We start from the raw sequence: 19,948 nt of genomic DNA, 5'->3' as shown, positions 1-19,948 counted from the left end.
CCATCCCCAGCCCAACATGCACTTACATTCACATACACAAACAACACTACACTTACCATGCCATACTTACTTCTTTTTATAGTATTTATCATTAATTAGTATAGATTTACTGGATCTCAAATCCTCAATTTTTATAAAAAATTTTCCCTGCCTTAGGACTCCAAAAGGGTGTTATACTGTCATACAGAATTGCTCTTGGAGGCTCTTGATTGGCAACAGAGATGGGCTTAATCCACAAGTTGCTGAGAAGATTGGGGTTGTCAAATGGGTTTTGATGTATGAAAAGTGGGTAGGTGCCTCAACTCTACAACCCCACACACAGAATCTCCACATCATCACTTGCATTCGCATTTTTACATACATACATATACCAAGGCTTTTTCCCCCTTACAAGGGGGGTAGCCAAAAAGAAAAAGGCATAAAATAATTCCCACCCATTCCATCCCTGAATACACTCCACACCCCTCCACCCTCCCTCTTATCTTAGCACCTCCTGAATGACGGGTCATCCCTGCACCTTGTCTGCCCTGGGTCAGAAGCAGTGTCACAAGACACAGCACATCCACAGCAAGGCCGCTTCATTAAATCGGCGACCCCCCCTCTCCATCCCCCCATTGCATAAAATGAGAGGACGGGGAGAAATCCCTTCGGGCTGCGTCAAATTTTGCTCACACATACTACCTCACCCCCATCCACCCGCCCATTCCACCTCATGCTATCACAACATCATCCATATACAACCACCCTCCATTCACCCCTGTCTTCTGTCCTCTCCCGTCCTTCCTCAACAGACATTCCCCTCTTACCCAAAGCCCCCTTCACCCCATCCATCCACCTCATCCTAGGATGTCCCCTCATGTTCACTCCCTCCACATCTGCCTTCCACACCTCTTTTACTAGTCTTTCTTCACTCATTCTTTCCATGTGTCCAAACCATCCTAATATTCTTTCATCAACCCTATCTCCCAACTCCCTTTCCACCCCCATTCTCCTCCTCACCTCCTCATTTCTCACTCTATCTAGCCTAGTAACTCCCATCATACATTTGCATTTTTATTATGTTTAATAAATGCTATTCTTGTTCCTTCTTCACAGGTAGGAATTTGTTTTAACTTAACATGTAATTAACTTTCTTGACTATGTTTCTTGCAGGTAAATGTTTGTTCTATCTTGCTGGTGGTTCATTGCTAGCCATGGGTCTCCACCCAGTTGCAGGCCACTTTATATCCGAACACTACATGTTCAAAAAGGGCTTTGAGACGTATAGCTACTATGGACCTCTCAACTATGTCACTTTCAATGTGGGGTACCATAATGAACACCATGATTTTCCTTACATTCCGGGTTCAAGACTTCCAAAGGTAAGTTTTTTTTGCTAAGTATGTTGAAAATACTTGCTATAAGCTTAGACAATTCAGTATTAGTTTGATATTGACCACAGTGAAAATCGTTTACCCAATAACCCTTCATCAGCCACATCTGCCAGCTCCCCTTCCACCCCTGTTCTACTCCTCACCTCATTTTCACTCTAACCTCGTAACACACACCATACTTCTCAGACAGTTCATTTCAAACACATTCAAACCTTTCCTTTCTGCCTCTCACAAACTCTTAAGTCTTTACCCCATACAGTGTTGTAGGCACAATCACTCCCTCATATAACCCTCTCTTTATTATTATTGTTCATAAATGGCATTTTATGATGATGAACATGTATATTTAGGTTACCATTGTTCTTTGTCCAAAGGTTCGAGAAATTGCTCCTGAATATTACGATGACTTGCCGCAACACAAATCATGGGTGAAGGTCATCTACGACTTCATCACTGACCCGGCTATTGGCCCATATGCACGCATCAAGAGGAAACACGTCGGGCTACAGAAAGAAGATTAATGGATGGAATTATTAAGGGGATAAGAAGTTGTGAAGTTGAGTACTGTACGCAAATTTAGTATGTATGTAACGGTGATCTTTTCCTCCTCATAAGGGGGTGGTACAGTACATAGAACACGCACATCCATCGAAAGACTCGTATTGTTACCCCTCTCATCTCGACACCTCAAGGATAAAGGATTGTGCCACCCACCACATTGTATGGGTCAAATGGAATACAGTGAGCCCTGGATTTAACCCAGGATTCATGTATGAAGTTGACTCAGTGCACTGTATTTGACCAAGTTGGTATGGTGGAAAGCTGAGAGGCTTTTTATATTGAGGTAGAAGTCGCTATTGATTTTATTTTATTTTACTTCCCCACCCCCTTGTTAGAGGCCAAAGGCCAATGGTACATACATGCAGTTTTCTTTTTTATGGTGTTTGTCTTGGTTGAAAATTGCCAAAAGTATAATAGCTCTCAAAATTGTCTTTATGATTAGCATATTAAATATTGTTTAACATATTCCTTAACTACATCACAGTAATGTTGGTAAGCATGGTTAGCCATTATACATACATCTGCAAATACCCATGCACATATACTGTTAGGAAAACTAGTTGCATTGCTCATGCATTGATAATAGTTTTAAGTTAAAATATTGGATGAGCATAAACACATCTCTTGGTTACAAAAGTGTCAAAATACTTTATTCCCAAGTGGTTCACTTGAAGATATTTTTGTGAGCTGTTGTACATTATGTGGTTGTCTCTAAAGTGCAACTATGATGAATCCATTTCAAATTTGGCAATAGGTATAACACTTTGAGTAATGATGACATACCTTGTATATTTTTCTCTGGTTACTGCTCAATAGTTTAATTTGGCTCAATTGCTGAGTTGAATAAAAATATCTTTAACCATTAAAGTATACCAAGTACGTCATCTTCCTCAAAATTTGAAAGGCTGTTGAAATTGTATGTGATGGGAACCATACAGAGTTTGTTGCATTTGTTATAGGAAACTTTAGATGTTCCTTTTATTGTTTTACCATCAATATCGCCCTCTTCTACATGGAAAACTAGATTGAAGAAGTACAGTGTCTTGTAATTTTGTAGTCCTGTTTTACACAATGTTGTGTAAGAATAATATGGGGATGTAACTGAAGTACTGGAGAAAGGTAAAGGAAAAGAGTTTTTAAAATGATGGTGGATAATATGCTGATATATCAAGCTGAGGAGCTGGTAACTGACTGAAGAGTTTATGGTAATGAAGACAAATATTTCTCTTAGGTTCCAACCTTAGACTGAATAGAATTGCCTGACCTTGGATAGAAGAAAGTCTGAATTGTTGCAGTGTATTGATAGGATAGACTGTGTTTGACAAAGGAATAATGATTATTATAAAAATGTCTATCACATAGACATATTTTGCTTGCAGATGAAGATCTGCATACTTGAGTTTTTATAATATTTATTTCACTTCAACACTTTCATACCATACATTTTGTATACCGTGGTGCTGTTTAAAAACCAAGCAGTCTTTAGTAGAATTATATGTAATGATGACTTTGATGTAAGAATGTTTCAAGATGTTTTATGCCAGTTTACCACTTTATAGATTTTGTATTAATGCTGTCATTATATTCTGCTGAGGGGAGGCATCTTTACATAATGGGGTAATTTATATCTTTGATAATTTTAAGTTGTATATACGTCATCACAGTTTTGGTTCCACCCTCTGCAGAACATCGTATAACAACATTGTACAGCGAAATCTGGGATGGTGATGCTGGACACAAAAGTGGGAATAGAACACTATTCAGACACAGTTTATAACTTGACAACAGCTATTTATTATTATTTTCCTCTTTTTCTTTTCTTTTCTTTTCTCTCCATGCTATTTATATTGTTAACATCCATGTAAATGAAAATCATTTACACTGACAAATGCTTGGTACTAATTGGTGGACTTTCAGGACTTACACTCCCATTTTTGTAGTAAAATTGTATTTTGTCTACGATAACTGGCACTTTCAGATCCCTTACGGACAATATTGTGCTGGGGAGGTGGAGTCAGAGAGGGGGTAAAGGAGAGCAAAAAAACTAATTGAGGAAATTTGGAATCTGTAGCTGTTTTAAGGTGTTACAAGATGCCAGAGGTTACGTAACTTTTAAAGAACCCCCCCCTCCCCTAGAAAAGAAAAGATGCAATATTGTTTTTAGATATTTTTATATATAAATATTGTATACAAAAGGCCCTTTCCCCCTTATAAAGGAGGGTGGCCAAGTAAAAGCACACACCCACATCATACACAAATAAACTTGTACAGCCACATCTCCCATCTCTGCATCTTGGGGGTGATAGGACATCCAGTCCTCCTGCCCAATCATGCGACTTGGGTCAAAGGCAGTGCAGTGAAGCACAGCTCCTTCACAGCTGGTGTTTGTTTACCCCCACTGATTCATTGTATGGTGACCCTCCTCATCCACTCAAAATAATTCACGAAGCAGCTGATTATATCCCATCATCAATTTGTAATCTCCCATTCACGATCTTTTCCACACTTGTCCCTGCTCCACAAACATTCCACGTGCCTCCAAAGCCTCCATTATCTCGTTCTTGGCATTCGTCTCGCTTGTTCTCTTTGCCAGTCCTTCCTTGTTCACTCGCTCTTACCGTGACCCTAAACTACCTTGGCACTTACCCCTTCCATCCATTCTCTGCTTCACCTCCACATATCTCTCTGTATCAATTCTTTACTTATCATGTTTACTGAATGCTATTGCTCAGAAACATTATCTTCTTTTCTGCCACCCTTATATTCCAAGTTTGCTCCATGCAATACTCTTGGTACCATTGTTCCTCTATACAACAGTGTCTCCACGAGTACCTATTTCTTGTTAGATTTTTCATCCCACTCAGTCCTTTACTTGCTTCCCTATCCACTCCTCCTTTCACCTCCACATGCAACTCTAAATGTTTCAAATATTCCACTTACTCAATCCTCACACTCTTATATACACTTTCCCTAAACCATCATCATTTGCCCATGTATCTCTTGTCACTTTACTTACACCTGCATTCAATTGTAACTTACTTACACCTGCATTCAATTGTAACTTACACCTGCATTCAATTGTAACTTTCTTCTCTTAGTGGGGATTTACACGGTCTAACGGTTCGTCAGACATGTGTTTAAAGTGATGTGTGAATGGGGTATTTGGTTGTCAAACACGTTGGTTAAACCCCAAATACCCCATTCACACATCACTTTAAACACGTGTCTGTTGAACCGTGTGACCGTGTAAACCCACTCTTATGTACCTTTCCAACCTTGGTCACCAGCTGCTTCAGTCTCTCCACAGAACTAGCCACAAGCACAGTTTCATCCACAAATAACATCTGGTTCATTTCCCCCATGCCCTTCCATTCTCACCAACCAACTCCGAACCTCTGCCTTGCACTCTTGCATTTACCTATTTTTATAATTTTCATATTACCAGTGCATAATCACTTTAACACCTACAGCTTCATGGCATATCTAATAGGATTTTGTTCTGCTGAATGCCAAATAGTGCTACTTACCTATAGGGATATATTCTAGACTTAGTAAGGGATGATTGATTCTAGATATGTGCACATCCCTCCTGCAGTCTAGGATCTAACCCTGGCTAGTTAAATGCATATGGTATTAACCAGAACAAAGTATACAAAGTATGCCACAATGTTGAAGGTATTGATTGAATGTAAGATAGCATAACAGTAGTACTATTACAGTAAGAGTATTACTTTGGGAATTGATGACAAGGGGATAAATATTTGGTTGGATGTACAGGAAATACAATGTTACCTATTGCTTCTATACCACTTCCATTATGACATTTTTTTGTGCTCCTCTGATGTGAAAATGAGGAAATACTCAAATAGGTTATGAAATACTGTTGATCACAAGTCCTGGCTGAGTGCAAAAAACAAAATGGCCAATGACTCAGAAATGTTTTTGGTCTTCTTATTCTGATCAAAAGCATTAGTCTTTATGAAGAGTATTTATCATAAGACTATTTACTGTTGAAGACACCCTAACCTGACTCCCGTGTATCAGAACTATGGATGTGTCTTTCATTTATATTGTTTTAATACAACTTTGTTTACATGAAAAAAATACTGGAAAAAAATATTGTATTTAGAAATATATAGTTATCAATGAAATATATGTATATATATAGTTCTGACATATTGTGGGTCTTGTTCAGATGTTATCAATAGTACATTGATCTCCAGTCACCACTTGATTGGAATTGTGTACCCTAGCGCCTTTCAGCAAAAGGGACGAAATTTGAGAGATGCTAACCACTGAACCACGAAGACTTGCATTAGGAAACAGTGACACAAGTGATATATATTAAATTAACATTATTCAATCAATATTATCATTACCTCTTCATATAAAACTAGACTTTGGCCTATTTTGCACTTAGCAGGAGAATTCCCTTTTTGTAATTTTCCAGTCCTTGATGCTCACAGTTACCAGAACATGTTTAGTGTTACCTTTTCCTTTTATAATTTTGTTTGTGGTATGTCTCAAAGGAAAGAAAAATTACTGGCCCATGAATGTATATTTGTGTCTCAGGAAGACATTATTTTAAACTGGTTAAGTGCATTGATTAAAAACAATGCTTTAAACTGATTGCAAAATTTGAATCTCACCTTGGAATGTGATATCAAACAAGTTTTGATTATATATTATTATACCAGTAGAATATAGCAATAATGCTAAGGGCTTCTAAAAAAAAGTTAAAAGATGAATAAAACTGTTTAATTTTAGTGTTTTGTTTTTTTCTATTCAACCATCATATTTAATTTGTGAACTCGAAGGAAAATTGTCATCTGTTTTGGATTATGGAAATTAACCATTCATCACAGGAGAATGGGTTGAAAGAGCTGGTAGATAGTGTTGATCAAAGAATAGCGAGATGATTTGGGCATGTGGAAAGTATGAATGAAGGAAAAATATCGAAAGAAGTGGATAGAGGGAACTTAGGGTAACACTAACAATGAGATGGATGAACAGGATGAAGGAAACGTTGAATGAAAGAGTAACATATGTCAAGTAATAGAGAAAAGATACGAGTGAATGGTGTGCATTTGTGAGCTGATGAATAAATTATGTTCTGAGAGGATACTCTTGTTTGCTACATAAATTGTTTGAGTGGATTCATGTGGAGGGCGGGTGAGCACTCGCCATATAATAAATCAGCTATGACTTGCAAGTGAGAGGTTTGAGGTAAAGGTGGGACTTCACCAGGGATGTGTTATGTCACCTTGGCTGTTCAATGTATACATGGATGGGGTGGTGCAAGAGGTAACACAAGGGTCAGGAATTGGAAATGGTTAAAGATAATGGAGATAATCCAGTTATTGTTTGCTGACAACACCACTTGTAGCAGGATCAGAGGAGGGATTGAAGAAACTAGTGACAGTTTGGGAAGGTGTGCAAAAGAAGGAAGTTCAAGATAAATGTAGGTAAAATTAAGGTGATGGGATGTACAAGGGGAAAAAGTGGCAGCAGACTGGAAGTGAGTATAAAGGGAGACTAGAGGTGGATAGTTTTAGATACTTGGGTGCGAATGTGGCAGGAAAGGGAGGAGTGGAGGTAGAATGTAGATTGAGAGAAGCAAATAATTGCCTTGGGGGATTAAAGTATGATGAGAAATAGACATTTGGGAATGGATACTAAGGAAATTATATGGAGTTATTGTGCTGACAGCACTGTATGGGGCAGAAACATGGAACGTAAGAGATGAGTTGTCAAAAAAGTATGATAGGGGTTACTAGGCTGGATAGAGTGAGAAGTGAGGAGAGCAGCAAGGGTGGAAAGGAAGTTGGAAGATAGGGTTGATGAAAGAGTATTGGGATGGTTTGTACACATGGAAAGAATGAGTGAAGAAAGATTAGTAAAAGAGGTGTGGAAGGAGTGAACATGAGGAGGTGATCAAGGATGAGATGGATGGATGGGGTAAAAGGGGCATTGGGAAAGACGGGAATGTAGGTCAAGACGAAATAGGGGTGAATGGAGAATGATTGTGTTTGGGTGATGATGTAATGCATGAAAGGGAGTGGGTGGGGGATGGGAGGGTGAGGGAGTACGTGTAAAAAATAATTTGATGCAACCCAAAGGGATTTCTCCCAGTCTTCTCTTTTTCTGCATGAGGGGACAGAGGGGGTCATCCATGAAATGAAGTGGCCATGCTGTGGATGTGGCATGTCTTGTGACACTGCTTCTAACCCAGGGCAGTGGGCAAGATGCAAGGATGACCCATCATCCAGGAGCCAAGATAAGAGGGAGGGAGGGGGGTGAATGGGAGTGGAGTATGTGGGGATGGAATGGGTGGGAGTAGATTTAATGCCTTTGTTCTTTTGCTACCTCCCTTGTAAGGGGGGAAAAGTCTTTGGTATATGTATGCACAACTTGCAGGCCTTCCTGTGTCTTTTTGCAGGGGAAGATGACCCCTTCTTCCACAAGGTATTACAATAGGAGGGACTTTTTTTCCCCTCCCAAGTGTGGGGATGGGTGTATGTGCTTTGACTCAACCAAGCTCCTTTTACAAGAAAGGAGGGGCCTTTTGTCACTGTACTTGTATTTGTTAGTCTGTCAGATTTGTTTCAACCCATGACTCCATACAGATATATCAAAGCTGCAGATAACTGTTTGGTTTTAGCCAGGACAAAATCTTCAAATCCATCACATTCAGTGCAAAACTCGAGGCAAGGTTAAGATCTGGGTGAGGTTTCATTGACCACTGTTGGCCATTCTGAGGTTGTGGGTTTCTAGCAAAGCAAGTTATCAATATAAGACATTATATATCCTCCAGTCTTGAGTTACCCAAATATATTGCAAATGCAATAAAAATTAAATTCTTTATAACTGGTTGTAAAAGCTTGTTCACAAAAAATTCCCATTATAAAAAACCAGGAAAATCCATGTGGAGGGTTGAGAAATGAAATGCCATTAAGAAAATTATACATTTTTTTTTCACTCTGGAAGCATAACAATACACATGCATACACCAAAAAGCCCTTCCCCCTATATAAGGAGGATAGGCTAGAATAATGAGAGATATTTACAGAGTAGAGACACTGCAGTCATTACTATTACTACCATTCAGATCTAAGCAAATTTCTAAAAAAATATATACTCTTATGTAGCGATAAAACACAAAATCTACACACAATTCCTGGACCCAAAGGAGGCATGTAAAATTGGTACCATTTTAGTAAAAATAATGTGAGTAAATACCAATGACTTTTTTCCCCCTTTTAAGGGGTGTGGCTTTGACCCTTAACATGAGAAAAGTACATAAGAGTTTTAGTCAATTTTTACAATATTACATTCCCCAAGGCTCAAATTTACATTAAGATTACTTGGGTGCTGAGAAAAATAATTGCAGCTTGTCAATGAAGGAACAAGAAAAATGTTAAAAACACGAAGATATTTACAACACCTACAAAAGCTATTTTCACAACAAATCCTTTTGTACCTTCCAGAACTGAATTTTATAATTGACAGAATAAAACCATAATTCACAATAAAATATGATGTTGTCTCCATTACCTTCCTTCATATCAGAAAACCAATGACATTCAGGATGCAATAGCACTAATCACACCAAAATCAGATCCCCGCACTAGAATAGTATTTAAGGAAGTATAAATCTTCCACAGATGGCACTACTCCCATTATTTATGAATACTCTTTTTCAACGAATTTGGCAATGGTATTCAGCTGAATGAAGGAAGTTCCTTCATAGATGGTGCCAATTTTACAGTCCCGGTAGAACTTCTCAACTGGGTAGTCCTTGGTGAAACCAACACCTCCCATCAACTCGACACATTTGGAGGTGACACGGGTGGCTACCTCTGTATGGACGGGAAAAAAAAAAATTGTAACTAATTTCACCTGGCTAATCAAGAGTTCCTAGTTATGGACCAAAAGGTCTCCTGTCAGCATGCTTTGCCTTTGTAATCCTTTGTAAAGAAGAGAAGGATTCCCTCACCTAAATAAAAGCCTGGCAGGAGCCAGGATAAAATATATATGACACATTCTGCAGGGAATGGGTTAGTTGACATTTACTTAAGGGGAAATTGTACATGCCAGAATGTGTACAGATTTTTTCTTTGAGAGGGTGTGGCTGAAATCGCAAGCCTGTTAAACTATAACGTACCTGAACTGTACAGCTTTGCCATCGCTGCTTGCTTAATGAAGGGTTGATTGGCTTCCCTGAGTCTTGCTGCATTGTAGACCAAAAGCCTTGCACACTCAATCTCCACTGCCATGTTAGCCACTGCATGTTGCATTGCCTACACAATGAGAAAAAAAAGAAAGAAAGGCTAGCTGCATAACAATTTCAGCACTCACTACATGGTTACAAAGACTATTCCATTCATTGACCACTCTATTAGTAAACCAGTTCTTCCCCCATTTCCTTCTTAAATCTAAATTTGTTCAATTTAAATCCATTTCTGCGAGTCCTGCCCCATTATCTTAATATGATGACCTTGTCTACATACCCACTTGAACACCTCCATTACATCACCCCACACTCTGCATCCTTCCAAAGGGTGTAAATTAAGGTGCCTAAGCCTGAACTTGTTAGGTTAATTTCTGAGCTCATGTATCATTCTGATCATTCTCTGTACTGATTCTGGTGAACTGATATCCATTCTATAGGATGGATACCAATACTGTACCTCATAGTCAAGGATGGGTCTAACACCAGATAGTTTGATAACTGTCTAAACAATGAAACCTAATACTCTGTTTCTATTCCTGGTGCTAATGCACTGTTTCCTGGATTAAGATCAGACCTCACTAGAACTCCCAAGTCACTCTTGCAAATTTGTTTTCTCTGAGAAGTTTAAATCCATTTGTCATTTCACAAGCCATGTGAATAATTTGTTAAGATCTTCCTACAGCATCTCAGCAGCTTCTGACCTAATTTGGTACCCTATCCTAGATGTTTTGGAAGGTAATCAAGAGAGGAAGGGGAGGCAATTCAAGTAGAGAAGAAAAGGTAAAAGGTGCAGATGGAGAGATGATGGCAAGATTAAGATGGGCAGAGTATTTTAGGGAGTTGTTAGGTTGGGAAGAGTATTTTAGGGAGTTGCTAAGTGTGAAGGATGATAGGGAGGGAAATTTGGTTGCAGTGGGAGGCGCTAAGACAATGACAGTGATGAATATGGAAAATGGAGGAGAAATAAGAAAAGGTGAGGTGAAAGTACAGACGCTCCTCAACTTACGTTTTAGTTACGTTCCGAACGGCTGAACGTAACATAAAAATTAACGAAAGTTGTTACTGTACGTTCCAGTAATGTATGACCGTTCATACTGTACTATACATCCATAAATTCTATTACCGTATCTTATAAAACACCCCTAAATAATTAATTATAAATAATAACATTAATTTCAAATAAATTAAATTCAAGCAACATAAAGTGAGATGGAGGAGGAGAAGGAGGAGGAGGCAAGGCACGTTCAGTCTGTCGTTTGTGCCATGTAAACAATGGACGCAGCGTCATGCGTAAGTATCGTTTGAACGTCTCGTACTATAGAGAGTGCGCTAAACTAAAAAATTCACTCAATTTTTTTTTTTACAGTCGGTTCAAACGTAAAATAAAAAAAAACGTAAAACGAATGAACGTAAGTAGAGGAGCGTCTGTAGTTATTAAAATGATGACAGCAGGCAAGGCACCTGGGTTAGATGGGTGTCATGTGGAGTGTCTAAAAATGGGAGGTACAGTGATGGTGGACTGGCTGGTGAGGTGGTTTAATGTTTGTCTAAAAGAGGATAGAGCCAGAGGACCGGAGGTGCCTGTATAGTTACACTTTACAAGGGAAAAGGGGACAAATGTGAATGCAGTAGTTTCAGAGGGATCAGTTTGTTGAGTGTAGTTGGGAAAGATTATGCATTGGAGGGTTTTAACTGAGAGGATCAGGAGAGTAATTGGGGAGGAACATTGTGGGTTTAGGGCAGGTAGGGGTTGTGTAGATCAGATTTTTGTGATCAGGCAGGTATGTGAGAAAGCTTTAGCAAAGGTCAGGATGTTTTTTGGGCATTTTTGAATTTGAAAAAACTTATGACAGGGTAGATAGGAAGGCACTGTGGGAGGTTTTGCAAATATGTTGTAGGAGGAAACCTGTTAACCACTTCCATACAGTGACGCCTATATAGGTGGCATGAGGAGCAAGTGGGTACGCGATGATTCCGACGTTGGCATCTTGATTATATTTATTGTAGTCGTACCTACGTAACCTCCATTCTCTCTAAACTGGCTTCATCATATTTTCTATGGTTATCAAAATTCATGGGTGAAAGAGAACGAACGATTGAGCACTGACTTTATTTTTTATCATGCGATTATTATGATGCAACATCGCACGTCGGGCAGCTAATGCTGCCAGACGTGCGATGTGCCCCGGAGTGAAGAGGTTAACCACTTCAATATGAGTCAAATTCTCCTGTGCAGCATTGGCTGCCATAAGTATGATGCATCACACTACTAGCATTATAAAATATAGTCACTGCTGTATTAATAATTCTCTTTTACTCTGAGTGATTAAACCAGTTCACAGAATCTGGGGCTAATTCATGTACAACTTAAAAAAAATATATACATTTAGACATTTGGGAATGGATGCGAAGAGGAGACTGTATGAAGGAGTGATTGTGCCAACAGCACTGTATGGGGCAGAAACGTGGAACATAAGAGAAGAAGAGAGAAGGAGTTTGAATGTGTTTGAGATGAGGTGTCTGAGAAGTATGGTGGGGGTTACTAGGCTAGATAGAGTGAGAAATGAGGAGGTGAGGAGGAGAACAGGGGTGAAAAAGGATTTGGGAGATAGGGTTGATGAAAGAATATTAGGATGGTTTGGACACATGGAAAGAATGAGTGACGAAAGACTAGTAAAAGAGGTATGGAAGGCAGATGTGGAGGGAGTGAACATGAGGGGACGTCCTAGGATGAGGTGGATGGATGGGGTGAAGGGGGCTTTGGGGAAGAGGGGAATGTCTGTTGAGGAAGGAAGGGAGAGGACGGAAGACAGAGGTGAGTGGAGAATGGTTGTATATGGATGATGTTGTGACGACATGAGGAGGAATAGGCGGGGGGGTGGGGGGTGGGGTAGTATGTGTGAGTAAATTTTGACGCAGCCCGAAGGGATTTCTCCCCGTCCTCTCCTTATATGCAAAGGGGGACGGAGAGGGGGGGTCGCCGATTAAATGAAGCGGCCTTGCTGTGGATGTACTGTGTCTTGCGACACTGCTTCTGACCCAGGGCGGTGGGCAGGGTTCAGGGATGACCCGTCATCCAGGAGGTGCTCAGATGAGAGGAAGGGTGGGAGGGGTGTGGAGTGTATTTAGGGATGAAATGGGTGGGAGTGTTTTTATGCCTTTCCTTTTGTGGCTACCTCCCTTGGAAGGGGGAAAAAGCCTTGGTATATAAAATAAAAATATATACATATTCCAGACGACGATGTTAACATTCTCGTGTACCTACTCACGCCTCATGATGCCTACATTGGCATCATCGTACCAAAGTGGTTAAAGACAGCTTTTACAAGAGTAGTTGAACCTGTGTTAGAATTAGAAATGGAGATAGTGAGTGGTTTGAGGTAAAGGTGGGACTTCACCAGGGATGTGTCATGTCACCATGGCTGTTCAATGTGTACATGGATGGGGTGGTGTGGGAGGTAAATGTCAGAGGAAAATGGGAGATAAGTCAGTTGTTGTTTGCTTAAGGTAGGGGGTTACTAGGCTGGATAGAGTGGAGGTGAGGAGGAGAGCAGGGGTGGGAAATAGGATTGATGAAAGAGTATTGGGATGCTTTGGATACATAGAAAGAATGAGTGAAGAAAGATTAGTAAAAGAAGTGTGGAAGACAGAGGTGGATGGAGTGAACAGGAGGGGGCAAAAGAGGATGAGATGGATGGATGTGGTAAAAGTGGTGTTGAGAAAAAGGGGAATGTCTGTTGAGGAAGGAAGGGAGAAGACAGAAGATAGAGGTGAGTGAAGAATGGTTGTGTATGTATGATGTTGTGATACATGGGAGTGGGCAGGGGTATGGGGGGGGAATGGTTACATGTGAATATTTTGAAACAGCCTGAAGGAATTTCTCCCTATCTTCTCTTTTTCTGCATAAGGGGAAGGAGGGGAGGGGGGGTTGCTGATTAAATGAAGCAGCCTTGCTGTGGATGTGCTTTGTCTTATTACATTGCTTCTGACCCAGGGTAATGGGCATGATGCAGGGATGATCCATCATCCAGGAGGAGCCAAGAAAAGAGGGAGAAAGTGGTGGTGAATGGGAGAGTGGGTAGGGGATGAAATGGGTGGGAGTGGAATTATGCCTTTTGATTTTGGATACCTCCCTTCTATAAAAAAAAAAAAAAAACTCGTAAACATATACTGTATCTGTGGTCATAATTAAAAGTATTCTTGTATACCTGGAAGTCAAAGATCCTGGTCCCAAATTGCTTGCGTTGCAGTAGATAAGGTACTGTGGCATCAAAGCAGCCTTGGGCTAAGCCAACCATCTGTGCTCCAATTCCAATCCGTCCCTCGTTCAACATATTGATGGCATATTTGTACCCTTGTCCCAACTTTCCTAAAATGTTTTCCTCTGGAACCTGTGCAAAAGAAAATACATATCTATATGTAGGTATAAATATTTTATTTATTTATACATATATATGGTATACATATATACATATATATATATATATATATATATATATATATAGATACATAAATATATTTATATATATATATATATTTATATATATATATATATATTTATATATATATATATATATAATATATAAATAAAGAAATAAATTAACAAATAAATAAAAAATAAAAATAACTGCATACTTCCAGGACAAGAGGGTCATAAATGAGTTTTCATGTGTACAAAGCATATGTGTGTGCTTTGACTCAGCCACCTCCCTTCTACTTATAAGGAAGAACAAACTTTTGGTATGTATTTACATGTACGATTAGCCAAAAATGCACACCATAAGTGAATTCTAGACTAGGTATGATAGCTGGAGAAGAGATGACCCCACAAATGTAGCTCTTCCTTTTTTCTGTTGCAATTATATGTACAAATACAAAGGCCCGCATGCGCACACACACACACACGTGTTTAGGGTCTATTCTATTCTAAACAGAACATAAACATTCATTCATTCATTCACACACACACACACAAAAAAGGGAAAGTGGACTACAAACTTACCACTACATTATCTAAGTGGATCGTACAAGTGTGGGATGCCCGCAATCCAAGTTTGTCTTCCTTTTTGCCAATAACCAATCCAGGTGTGTCTTTGTCAATGATGAAACATGTGATGCCCTTGTATCCCTGAAAGAGTAAACAATTCTTCCTCTAAACTTCTTAATATAAAACTTAGGTTCTTTCTCACCTAAATATATCTACAATGGAAATAAATATACCAGAAGCCAGGCAAATGACTTTAACTCGTCCCTGCAAGGAATTAACAGACTACTCTGAAGAAGTACTCAGTTGAAGTGATGAACCCATATCTTCAAATTGTACATGCATTAGTTAATTAGTAGCCGCAGCTTCCAATAAGAGATTGGGAATATTCTTTCAATTGTACAACTACCTTAGAAGGTTCCAAAGTAACTGGATTTTATAACTAAAAAGTATTAAGCTCTATAGCAACTGTCCATGTACATATCACAAGAGATAACTTACTATTGATGGGTTTGCATTTGCCATGACAAGGAATACACCTGAATGTGATGCTGAGGAGATCCACATCTTTGTGCCATTGATGACGTAAATGCTCCCGTCTTTCTTTGCCGTAGTTTTCAGCGAGAAAGCATCTGACCCAGATTCTGCCTCTGAGAGGCAGAAGGAGCCCGTCTGATGTAAGAATAATAAATGTTAATATTACAGAGACTTATTGACCCACTGTCGGGGAATGAGATAAGAGGGACAGAAAATCTGTATATTGCGACCACTATCTGTGGTTCTCTTCATTCTACTGAAGAGGACCACAGATAGTGGTCAAAAGATACAGATTTTCTGTCAATCTTTTCTCATTCTCCAGCAGTGGTTCAGTAAGTCTCATTTTACAAATGTGCTACTACATTATACCTTCTTAATATTATAGAAACTAACCTAGTGCTTATTGAAACTACAATTGTAATCTACAGCACGTTGCATGACACTCCCGACACTGCTCAAATGATCAACCATTACCACTCTAACTAGTGAAACTCGCACAAAAGTACTTACAAACTCTGAAGCCAGCTTGGGAAGGTATTTATCTTTCTGATCCTCAGTACCAAGTTTGCTGAAAAGTGTGTTGATCAAAGTGTTCTGGAGATCACAAAAAACACTGACAGAAGGGTCCACTTTTGCAAGCTCTTCGATGACCAGACTGGACACAAAGAAGGATGAACCACAACCACCATACTTGGGGTCAGTCTCAATGGCCATCAGCTGCAACGAGTAAAAATTATCACATTTTTGTCTTAAACCATAGCCATCTCCCTTTACTAGGGGAATGGTCTTTTGGATATATATCTGGAACCATACAAAAACCTAATACTCTTTGTCATATATCATGACTCCTAAAACCCTCAATTAAAGTGCCACCCTAGGCTCAATAAAACTATCTTGCCATCCCACAATCAAATCTATAATGCAAATCACCAAGCTAAAGGGGTTAATAAAAATAATCTTAACTTTTTCATTCCAATGACTTTATCTTAACAACAACAAGGTTATCAATTAGAGTACTGTCATGTAGAAGCACATAAGTGAAATTCATACCTGTTACCCCTTTTCAGAGAAAATTAAAATCTGAGATGAAGTAATCCTTATATTTCAACCACTAACTGAGGTCCTCTTCAGAAAATAAGTACTTATCTTCTGAAGAGGACCACAGTTAGTGGTCGAAATATAAGGATTACTTTATCTCTGATTTTAATTTTCTCTGAAAGTGGGTAAAAAGTTTGAAGATCATCAATATTTACCCCATTGTCAAAAAGAGCCCTCTGGATAGACTCGTCAATGCTTCCTTCACTGTCCATCTTCCGTACCAGAGGACTAACTTGCTCAAGGGCGAATCTGGCCACTAGAACAAAATGGACATGTATATATATTTAGTTCTACTTCTGTTGAGGAAGGTAGAAGACAGAAGATAGGGGTGTGCAGTGAATGGTTGTGTATGGATGATGCTGTGATGCATGGAAGGGAGTGAGTAGGGGATGGGGTTAGGGAGTTGTTATATGTGAATGATATTTTGATGGGGAGGGAGGGATGGGGGATGGGAAGGTAGGGGTGCTTATGTGTGAATGATATTTTGATGCAGCATAAAGGGATTTCTCCCTCATCTTCTCTTTTTCTGCATGAGGAGATGGAGAGGGAGGGGTCACTGATTAAGTGAAGTGGCCTAGCTGTAGATGTACTGTGTCTTACTGCATTGCGTTTGATCCAGGGCAGTTGGCAATGCAGGGATGAACTGTTATCCATGAAGAGCTGAGATGGGAAGGACAGAGGGGATGGTGGGAGTAAAATGGGTGGGAATAGGTAATTGCCTTTGATTCAGCTACCTCCTTTGTAAGGGGGAAAAAGCTCTTGGTATATAGACAGATAAAATCTGAGAAGAAAGCATTGGAAATAGCTGCAAGATGGTGAGACAGAATGGAAACAGGAGGACTGAAAATAAACTATCTATTTATCAAGGGCCTCTTTCCCTTTATATGTGGGGTAGCTAGCCAAGGTACGCACCCTCTCACACCTATTCCCATCCCATCCACTATCCAGTGGATGGAACTTGAATGGTGGGAGTGAATGTATGCCTTAGCTAGCTACCTCCTTTATAAGTGGGAAGAGGGTCTAGGTGTATAGGTTATTTTTTTTCTCATCATCACACAAATACTTCCAATACTTTCTTCTTTAGTTCTACTATCAATACACTAACTCTAATGTACATAACATAGTAAATCCTAAAACATGGAGAATGCAAAGGCAATGATAACAGGAAAGGACACTAACCAAACTATAAAGTCAAGAGAACAGCCATGTTGAATATGAGGGGGGAGAAGTAGAGGACAAATTCAAAATAGTGAGACTAAGAAATGTAAATGAGGTGCTGAACATCCAATGCCCAGCTTACAAAAGAGGAAGAAATAGGGAGATAGAGGACTGATAACTGCAGGAGTCTGGTTATCTAAGAGATATGGTGGACTGTGAACCTTTTGTGGATAGAGCTCCAAGAGTTGCAACAGCAGTGGCATAGGGAAGAAAATAAACCATCAAAAACTATTTTCATTTCAAAAGAAAAAAAAAAAAAAAAAGACAGACAGACAGACAGACAGACAGAGAGAGAGAGAGAGAGAGAGAGAGAGAGAGAGAGAGAGAGAGAGAGAGAGAGAGAGAGAGAGAGACAGAAAAACTTACCAGTTTCTTTCATCATGAGTTCTTCCTCCGAGAGCACTGTTAGAGGAGATGGCCTGAGAGCTTTTAAATCTACTACCTCCTCAGGCATTGTCTTATGACTGTTGAAGCTTCCAGCTGCAGAGGTCTGGAGGGTCCTTGACCACAGCCGACCACTGAGGCCATGCCCCTAGGAACAACACAACTCAAGTAAAAAGTCAGGATAATTTACCCTTTTTTCTGGTAAAAGACAAACCTTTACCTAAATGGAGCCTAATTCACAATCTATATCAGCCCCTTACATGTCACGACAAATTTGACAGAGTAAAAGAGAACGAGTAATACAGCAGTGACTTTATATTATATGATGTGAGTGGTGTAATGCATCATTTATATGGCAGCTGATGTTGCCCACGAGAATTTGACTCATACCAAAGTGGTCATTAAAAAAGTATGGTATGAAGAGAGGCTAAAGAAGTCAAGGCTGCCAACTATCATACAGAACAGCAAGAAGAGATATTATTGACTTTTATGATCTTATGTACTGTAGAGGATCAAGAAGTGTGCAAGGATATTTTTGTGATTAAGATGACGCCTATGACCCTAATTACCTCTAGAATTACAGGCATCACTTTACTAAATGCAGGTTAGGTTAGAGTAGGTGAATTTATACTTTAATTTCTACCTCTGCATCTATCAAAACAAATATGACGTCTTAACCTCTTCACTCCGGGGAATATCGCACGTCTGGCAGCATTAGCTGCCCGATGTGCGGTGTTGCGTCATAATAATCGCATTATAAAAAATTAAAGTCAGTGCTCAATCGTTCGTTCTCTTTCACCCGTGTATTTTGATAACCATAGAAAATTGATGAAGCCAATTTAGAGAGAATGGAGATTACGTAGGTAAGACTACAATAAATATAATCAAGGTCCTGTAATTAAAAAACACACTTCATTACCAAAAACTGTCTACAAGACAAGTTAATACGTACATTTCTTTTGAAGAGATAGTCTCTAAGAAACACAAAATTACTGGACTTTGCAATTACTTAATCATCTGGTTATGTACCATCTTTCATAGGAACTAGTTGAGTGATAATACAATTGCAAATACAATACTATATCTTGAAACAGGTGACAATTATTAATTAAATTAGAAAGTAACCTTGAAATTTATGTTGCGTAAATTTATGACTAAAAAGTCTGCGGAAATGTCTGCAGACTAAGTCCTTTGGTACTGTTTACCTGCCTACATTCCTGCTATCATATGGTCACGGTGATATATAACCAATCTCCATAGCAAGTCATATTATTCTATTGATTAAATCTGTACTATTACTATATGTGAAAAGCAACACAAAATTGCAATGCAAACACATATTAGCTATTAAGATGGTAAAAAGTGAACTAGAGATTATTACGAATTGTAAAAATGAGACAAATATTCCCTTACCAGTACTTTCCTAACTAATGCCATCTTTCGGTGTCCACTTCCTTCTTGAAGAAAACAACAATCGCTGAATGTTACACAAATATATTTCAAGGATAAAAAATATAAATCCAGCTGATTTTTATGTAATATTCCACTCAATTGTATTAA

General features: G+C 39.1%; 2 protein-coding genes across 2 annotated transcripts in view; one reads left to right on the top strand and one right to left on the bottom strand.

The window, feature by feature from the left end:
* The window catches only part of ifc (delta4-sphingolipid-FADS-like protein ifc), a 46,463-nt gene extending 40,256 nt beyond the window's left edge, over positions 1-6,207 (top strand). The window contains exons 5-6 of the mRNA XM_076185549.1: positions 1,153-1,361; positions 1,748-6,207. Coding sequence (XP_076041664.1) covers positions 1,153-1,361; positions 1,748-1,894 — 356 coding nt within the window. The 3' untranslated portion in view covers positions 1,895-6,207. The remainder of the gene's footprint in view (positions 1-1,152; positions 1,362-1,747) is intronic.
* LOC143025608 (short/branched chain specific acyl-CoA dehydrogenase, mitochondrial) lies at positions 2,235-19,906 on the bottom strand. The gene is made up of 9 exons (XM_076185548.1): positions 19,802-19,906; positions 18,371-18,536; positions 16,942-17,042; positions 16,199-16,405; positions 15,653-15,823; positions 15,170-15,295; positions 14,376-14,558; positions 10,099-10,234; positions 2,235-9,793 (listed from the first exon to the last, which is right to left on the bottom strand). Exons 1-9 carry the CDS (start codon positions 19,823-19,825, stop codon positions 9,618-9,620), a joined length of 1,290 nt encoding a protein of 429 aa, XP_076041663.1. The 5' UTR covers positions 19,826-19,906; the 3' UTR covers positions 2,235-9,617.
* Positions 19,907-19,948: the final 42 nt, after the last annotated feature.

The sequence above is a fragment of the Oratosquilla oratoria genome, chromosome 5 (assembly GCF_046742065.1).
Source record: "Oratosquilla oratoria isolate Oo_2021 chromosome 5, ASM4674206v1, whole genome shotgun sequence".
Taxonomy (NCBI): Eukaryota; Metazoa; Arthropoda; class Malacostraca; order Stomatopoda; family Squillidae; genus Oratosquilla; species Oratosquilla oratoria.
This window is presented reverse-complemented; position numbering and strand designations above follow the sequence as displayed.